The 8,477-nt window shown below is 38.9% G+C and overlaps 2 protein-coding genes across 2 annotated transcripts in view; both read right to left on the bottom strand.

Moving 5' to 3' along the window:
- The window catches only part of mturn (maturin, neural progenitor differentiation regulator homolog (Xenopus)), a 30,382-nt gene extending 29,476 nt beyond the window's left edge, over positions 1 to 906 (bottom strand). Inside the window, exon 1 of the mRNA XM_043719276.1 lies at positions 285 to 906. Within this exon, the coding sequence (XP_043575211.1) occupies positions 285 to 446 (162 nt within the window). The 5' untranslated portion in view covers positions 447 to 906. The remainder of the gene's footprint in view (positions 1 to 284) is intronic.
- Positions 907 to 3,054: 2,148 nt separating this feature from the next.
- Positions 3,055 to 8,477, bottom strand: part of eaf1 (ELL associated factor 1) — a 20,917-nt gene continuing 15,494 nt past the window's right edge. Inside the window, exons 5-6 of the mRNA XM_043719275.1 lie at positions 7,444 to 7,728; positions 3,055 to 5,137 (exon numbers count right to left, since the gene is read on the bottom strand). Of these exons, the coding sequence (XP_043575210.1) occupies positions 5,091 to 5,137; positions 7,444 to 7,728 (332 nt within the window). The 3' untranslated portion in view covers positions 3,055 to 5,090. The remainder of the gene's footprint in view (positions 5,138 to 7,443; positions 7,729 to 8,477) is intronic.

The raw sequence follows: 8,477 nt of genomic DNA, 5'->3' as shown, positions 1-8,477 counted from the left end.
AACGATAAAGGGTGGAATGGAAATTAGAGTCAACGGGTCGGCCGCGGAGTCCCTCGGGTGGATTTCTGATTGGGGGAGGCGGGGGGGAGAGATTCGAGGGTAAAAGAAGATGAGGATGAGGGATGAGGATGAGGGGGAGGTGTCGGACGGAGGGGCCCGATAGCCCGTGGACTCGCGAAGTGTCGCAGCAAGGACAAGCCCGAATTCCTACCGGGAGCAGCGGGAAGGGATAGAGGGAAGATATAGCTCCCAGGGGGGAAATGCAGGGGCTCTCGCTCACTCACGAAATTATCCCTGAAATCGCTGTCCGGGCACAGCACGTAGAAGGAAACTCCGGGATCCGCGTAGAAATCCAGCCGGCTCTCGGCCTCCTCGGTGGCGATCAGCTCGAACGGGGTGTTGTAGCACCACTTGTCCGCGATGTCGACGAACTGCTGGAATTCCATGGCCGCCCGCCGCCTCCTCCTCCGGTGTGGGGGCCGGGGGGTGATGGATGCGGTGGTGCGTTTACGAGTCACTCCGGTCCGTTCGTCTCAGGCGCGATCTCTGTCGCTGCATCGGCCTCAAAGGAGAGCGCGGCCCATGGCGCGCGCCCCGCTCTTTGTTTTCGCTCTGCGGCCTGTGGGGTGGGGGAAGGGAATGGCCGCTTGAGGTACGGACGATGTGCAGCTCCGTCACTGTAAGCTGCCGCCGCACTGCGTTCCTCACGCTCCTCCACGCCGCCAGCCAATCCGAATGGCAGCGAGGCGGGGAGCCGAACTCCCAAAACACACCCGGCGGCTGTATTATTGCACGTGTGCTCAGTATTCTCGGAATTACGATACAGCAACGTTGTTGCACGTTCATTTTGGAGTCAGTTGTCCTTTGGGTTTCTACAGGGGCTGGATGTTTTGTCTGAAGACGCAAATAAATTTCAAGTTTAAATGTAAGATGGATAAATGGATATGGTCTTTTCCCTGGGGCGGGGGGAGTCCAGAATTAGTGGGCATAGATTTAAAGCGAGAGAGGGAAGATTTAGACGGGACCTAACAGGTAACTTTTTCCACGCAAAGGGTGGTGCGTGTATAGAAGGAGCAGTCAGAGGAAGTGGTGTTGGCTGGTACAATTACAATATTTAATAGGCATCTGGATGGGTACATGAATAGAAAGGGTTTAGAGGGCAATGAGCCAAGTGCTGACAAATGGGAGTAGGTTAAGTTAGGATGGACAGGTTGGACCAAAGGGTCTGTTTCTATGCTGTACATCTTTATGACTCTATACCTGGTTGGCATGGATGAGTTGGACCAAATGGTCTTTCCATGCTGTCTATCTCTATAAGTCTACATATTTGAACTTACATAACATATTTCAGGACCACAAGGTGTTAGTTTTATAACCAATTACCCTGTATGTCTTTGATTTGCATTCCTGCTGTAACTTAAATATGGTTATTAAACTATTTATAGGCATTTTAATTGCTACCCTTATAGCTGGAGAATTTGAACAGTTTTGAACAGTTTAAAAATATAAAAATCTCTTTCTAATCACAAAGCTATAACCAAATCCTTACCCAATTTGATTAATATGTGGATCCTAGTACCATGCAAACTACAGTCAACTTTGCATAGCTATCCAAAATTATTTTTCTTTGGTTCATTTCTCAAGGCAATGCCTTGATTAATAAGTCACCTTGCTTGGATTTAAATTTCAAACACTGGCAGTTAACTGTCAATCAGCAACTGTTGCATTATCCATAGCAACACCTCTGCTAATCAGAGTTCACTTGCAAACCAATGTATTGCATACAGTAGAAATGTCACGTTCCCTCAAATTGCTAATTCTTGTGAACTGTCCTGATGAGTGCAAGATCAAAAAGATTTGACAAAATGTTTTTTGTTAGCAGTGCTCAATATATTCTAAGAATGTATAATGTGAGCTGCTAAATCAACCGTTTAATAGGGTAACTACTGATTTGTCTTTTTTAAAAACCAGCTGCACATTTAAAATGGATAAACAAAGATCACAAGTCACAACCATCATTATCAACTTGCTTATACTCTGAATACAACACATAAATTTATTTAGTGAAGTGAATCAAATTATTCAAGTATCCGGTTTAAATTTGTGCAATTTTACCAGAAAAACTCAGCAAGTGTGACATCTGTGAAGAGGAATCAGAGTTAACGTTTGGACCCAAAACGTTAACTCTGATTTCTCTCTCAGATGCAGCCATGCCTGCTGAGTTTTTCCAGCAATGTGCAGCATCCACAGCTCTTTTGGTGTGGATTCACCAGAATGTTGCCAGGAGTGCAGGGTTTGAGTAGGCTGGATAGCTGAGACTTTTTCCACTGAAGCATAGGAGATTGACAGGTAGCTTTAGAAAGGTTCATAAAATCATGAGGGGCATAGATAAGCTGAGTAATAAGTGTGTTTTCCTTATGCAGGTGAGTTCAAAACTAAGGGGCATATTTTTAAGGTGCAAGGAGAAAGATTTATAAAAGGACATGAGGAGCAACATTTTTCACAGAATGGTTCGTGTGTGGAATGAACTGCCAGAGAAAATAGTGTATGTAGGTACAGTTACAACATTTAAAAGACTTTTGGATAAGTACACAAATAAGAAAGGTTTGGGAGAATATTGGCCAAATGCAAGCAAGTGGGATTAGTTTAGTTTGGGAACATTGTTGGCGTGGACTAATTGGACCAAAGGGTCTGTTTTCATACTGCATGATTCTAGTAAAAGATTAACATTTTTTAAATCTGCAAAGTATAAAAGTTACTCTAAATGTTTTAAATATTTTGTAAGGATAGCTTATGCTTACCTACAGCCCAATCAGGACTTAACAGTCAGGACACATAATTAAAACAGTAAACCTATTCAATCTTTAGTTTTCAAACCGACACAGATACTTACTCCATTTTAGTGTAACCCTCATTGTGTTGGGTAAAACTAAGAAATAAACACAATAAATATGGATAAGCAATGCTTATTAACCTACTTGGTCTCATCCTGAGATATTACTTTAAATACTAATCCTGCCTTAGTGGTGAAATTAACATGCATTTGTCACTGGCACTAGTTAGACATTTAAATTTTAATGAACAAAAGACATCATGGCTGAATAAAGATAAATTTGTGAATCCATTTATGGCTATTGCAAAAATGACATAAGATTACATTGATCAATAACTTTAGATTTGCCAGTCTCTTCAATAAAGTTATCCATGGTACAGTTCCTGTGATCACTGGAACAATATTATGACATTTAGGAAGATAGAGAAACACTTGTTATTAAAATCTTACTGATAAAAGGGAGTAGGTTTAATTTCTCTAGAAAAAGGAAGTCTGCAGAGTCCAGAAGACACAGTGCAAGTGTGACTAAATTCTCCCCTTGAAGGGCAATACAAATGTAGAATAAGTTCAAAGAAAAATGGCTAGGAAACAGTCACCCAAAATGGGTTCAAGACACAATTTAATGTGGAAAGAGAGAAAATAAAAGACCATGTGAAAGATAGGGAAAGACAAAGGTGAATGGAGAACAACAGAAGAAGCCTGATCCTAACCTTTCAATGGTATGAGGAAATAAGGGTGTTCCCTCCAATTAGTCATTTCATTTTGAAATTTAGTATTTAGTAAAGCATAATGCACCTTGCAACATTTCACACCAACAGTTATGCTATTCCATTCACGGCTTTTTGATTTGGCACACTAAAGCTTTCAGTATCTGACTTACAGTCTAACACAATCATGATAAAAACATTAACTATGAATTTCTTAAATAAATAAGATATTACTGTATGCTTTCACTACTTCCACGTTGAAAGGACAATCACTCAAGTTTGGAAAACAATTACCATTTTATAGCAATGCATGGGCACTTTATTTGTCCCAGCTGAAAATCTAGAGAGTGATATTCATGGACAAGCCATATATTCTGCAGATGATGGTCTTATCTTAGATGCATTGCTAGGAGGAAGTGGTGCAAAAACAGTAAGATAAATCACCGAAAGCAACCCCACCCCATAGCATCCAATGACTGGTTACTCAGTGTTACTTGTGGAGATCCGGGAGCAGATCACTCAACCATTCATTAGGATTAGGAATAATTGACTGTGATTGTGAACAGCGAGAAGACAAAATCAGACGCAAACAGTAATGTTCTCTACTTTATGCACACAAAATTAAAAATATTCAAGTGAGTGAAATTCAAAAACAAAATATTATGGATGTCGATTATAGAATTTTTCATTGAACTGCTTAAACAGTAAGAAATGTCCATTTTATATGGAAACACAAACATTGCAAGATAGCCACAATTAAAATAGCTTTTCATTTTCCATTAAATGATAAGACATTAATGCTGTTCCAGATGGATTTCATTCACATTGTTGTTTTATGTTTAGATCACCGTGCCTAAAAGGCTTTTTTGGAAATTAAAACCCAGTCCAGCACCCTTTACACAATTTTTTTTTAAAATGAGCAATTCTGCTACTAATTAAGAACGTCTTTGTTGAAATTATATTCCTTACTAAAGACTTCAGTATTAAAGTTCAAATTAGTATCCATTAAAGATTCATATCAATAACCAATATAAACTACCAGCTAAATATCAGTCACTTCAAACACACCTTGGTATTTGCAGGACTCTCCCAGAGAATTGTTTAGTTTCTGCAATGTGTGATGTGTTGTGATACATATATAAACTTTTATGATTCATAGCAATATGCAAGGTAAACAATGCCTTTATACATAATCAAAATGTTTATACTCAGCTGTCTGTTCAATTCTGAATACATAAGCTTGACATACATTCCATTTAAAATATTTTTGATCAATAAGTTTTCAGAAAAAAATTGGAATACCTGACAAAATATATAAATAAACTGAAATATTCTAGTTTAACTTTTAAAAAAAAACCCAGCTAAACATATATTTAAAGTTAAAAGCACTCCATTAATTACCCAATACTCACATCTGATATTAAAACTGCAGAAAGGGCACATGTTTTTACAGAAAATAACTAATCTAGCTAATGGTTGAGCAAATTTCTACAGCAATGTCATCTCCATGGTAGGTCATCGTGGAGGTAGTGGTCCATTTTCTTAGAACTTCAATCATCACTGTCGCTTCCAGATTCACTCAATTGCAAGTCATTTCCTAAAAATAAAAGTCCATGTTACATGCAGTAAGCAACATTTACTTAGCCGTTCACATTATTTTTACTCTACAGCCAATCCTCTTCTATAAAGAAATATTATAAGATGGCTGGGGCCACCTGTCTGAGAGGTGCAGTCAGAAACTGAATCCACTTTCATAGCCAGGCTTCAATAGGAATCTGCCCAACTGAATAGAAAGATTTGGTCTTCCAAAGACCAGAAGGTCAAAGATCAGCTGTCAAGTTGCTGGAAAAGGCCCCTGGAAAGATTTTGCAAAGAGAAGTGGAGCCTGTAGCAGTAGAAGCTCAAGTCTTCCATGTGGTGTTCACCAGAGTACTCAAATTATAAACTATTCCATAATTAGAATAAAGAACTTAAACCACGGAATATTCCTTATCCTTTACATTTTATGGACAACACTATCAAAGAATTATAAGGAAATTTATGAACCAATCCATGCTGCAAGTATTCTTTGGAATGTTACAAGAAAGGCCTCTCAATAAGTTGTATGCAGCTGCTTTTCAATCTACAAGTTTCAGGAGGTTGATCAAAAATAAAATTCTAGTACATAATGCCCTCTTGTCCACCCCAGCTTATTGCTGACAGGGAGCAATATCCTTTGCAAACTATTTTTTGTGACAAAGGATGAATCAGTGGGAAAACAATTCAGCGTAACCAATAAGAATGAGGAGTCCAGAGCCTATCATGAGCATCATAATCTGCTCCAAGAGAGCTCATATGCACTTTCACACAGACTGAGACCACTTTGTCCTTATGACCACAGACTAGCAACAGCATTCATGCCTCTCTCACCCTTATGGAGATGGATGAAGAGGTGGTAGAACCCCTCTACATCAAATATGACAATACAGCAATATTGAGTAAAATGCTAAACCAAACTAGATATTGACTACAGGTAAGATACAAATGCTCAAAAGCCATTCTAGAATTTGTAGCATACAAAAACGGAATACTGAGAAGAATTAGAATCCCTACAGTGTGGAAACAGGCCTTTCAGCCCAACAAGTCCACACCGACCCTCCGAACAGTAACCCATCCGGACCCCTTCCCCTACCCTATATTTACCTCTGACTAATACACCTAGCCTACACATCCCTGAACACTATGGGCAATTTAGCAAGGCCAATTCACCTAAACTGCATGTCTTTGGATTGTGGCAGGAAATCCAAGCAGACACGGGGAGAACGTGCAAATGCCACACAGACAGTCACCCAAGGTTGGAATTGAACCCAGGTCCCTGGTGCTATGTGGTAGCTGTGCTAACCACTTAGCCACTGTGCCTTCCTAAAAGTGAAGTTTAATAGAATGCAAATCCATGGAAATAAGGTAGTTGCCATTCAATGGTTAGATTCTGAAGTCAGCATTTAAGGCTTAAGAGAATATTGTAAATCATTTTTTTGATGTCAAGATTGCTTTTTTTCCCATTCTCCATATTTTCTCATTTTTCTCATCAATGCCACACCAATGAGTAGAAATTCCACCCATAGGTTGGACAAATAGACCAGTAGAAGAGTGATCTTAAAACTGGAATCCATGCATGACGTTTTCACTGTTATTATTAAAACTGGATTTCATTGTAACTGCTACTGAAAATCAAAATAACATTAAGTAACTGCAGTAGAACGTGCCTGGGACTAAGCTGGTTGGCATCTTATACTATATCTGGGCATCTTCCAATATCTTGGACTATTGGTTGCAAAATTTCTAGAAGAACTAATAATACCCTTTCACATAAGCTTGACATTTTTAAGTAGTTATGGCAAATTCTGCATAGGTTTCAAAACATTTGGGTGTTACTTATTATTTTATGATTATTCTGGATATCTTCACAACATGCAACATCATCAATTTTCCAGCCAGTATACCAGAATTCATGGGAGTTAATGGGAGTCTAATTTTTACAACCTATGTGGGGAATTAATGAGAACACCTGATGTAAGACATGAGAATTTGATACAAGTTTGTTTTCATTCTCAAATATTTGCAAACAGAAAATACATTTTTGCTTTTTGATTTGAAGTGGAGATATCTACAGCCTTTTGGGATATTCTTGAAACTATGTAATCACTGCAGACATAGTGTAATACTCTGCAAAAACCAACAGGTTTGGGCATCCTTGCCAGAAAAAGAAATGCTCATATTATCAGCAGCTGCTTTTCTTTAGCTTAATATTGAATTATTCAGTGAAATGCAACTAATTACAAACATCTATTGCAGAGAAGAAACAAACGTATATCTTGTACAACAGCAAGAAATTAAGAATGCAGTTAAGCATTGCATACTTACTAAGTGTGCTCATAAGTTGATTGCTTCCTGGTCTGCTGGTGCCATTTGTCGCAGCATTTCTGTTACTGTACTGCTGGTATGGCTGTGGTGGTTGCTGCTGGGGATGGGTTTGAGATTGGGAGGGAGGTTGCTGTTGGGGTTGCATCTGTGGTGGTGTAGAGGAGGGGTGAGCTTCATTTTCCACATCACTGCTGGAACTGTCGTCACTGCCAGAGGAACTTCCTGAATCTGAAGAACTACTGCTGCTGCTCATCTGTTCAATAATATCAACTTCTGCTCTCAATTCTGGAAGGATGGGGGAGAAAGCTATTAACATAGAATATAAGCTTTAAATTCACTGGCTTTCTTTGAAGAAATGTAGCTTATCCGTTTTTTTTAAACACTTGTGACTTATTTCTGCAAACATTTTTCCTCAATGAAAATGATGGAATCCAGTAAAAGAAAATAAAGGCAACAATGTTGAACTGTAGTAATGACGAAGTTCTTTGGAAAATCTGTTTGTCTTCCCTTTCAATGCCTCACATCACATAACACCATACTGCTAAAATCTATGAACAGTAACCTTATGATCATCATATACTTCTGATCACCTGAGTAAATAGAACGAGACCGACATTTTCAAGAAGAAAAAATATGCTCTATGGTAGAGCTATCAGTGAGAGGGAAAAAAATGAACTACATTTGTGAAAATAAATGAGATTCAAACATACACACATTTTCTTTACCTTCTCTTTGCGAATAAAGAGATTCAATATTTTTATTACCACAAAAACACGTGCAGATCTACAGATGAACTGAACTACATTTTTGTAGATGACAAAGCAAAATAGTGGAAGCATAATGATGGCATGTGCAAATTAAGAGAAATAGTACAAGTAAAAAAAGTTGAAAAATATGTTGCTGGAAAAGCGCAGCAGGTCAGGCAGCATCCAAGGAGCAGGAGAATCGACGTTTCGGGCATAAGCCCTTCTTCAGGAATGAGGAAGGTGTGCCAAGCAGGCTAAGATAAAAGGTAGGGAGGGGGGACTTGGGGG

Source organism: Chiloscyllium plagiosum, chromosome 29 (genome assembly GCF_004010195.1).
Source record: "Chiloscyllium plagiosum isolate BGI_BamShark_2017 chromosome 29, ASM401019v2, whole genome shotgun sequence".
Classification (NCBI taxonomy): Eukaryota; Metazoa; Chordata; class Chondrichthyes; order Orectolobiformes; family Hemiscylliidae; genus Chiloscyllium; species Chiloscyllium plagiosum.
Note: the sequence above shows the minus strand (reverse complement) of the source record. Positions and strands in the feature narration are given on the sequence as shown.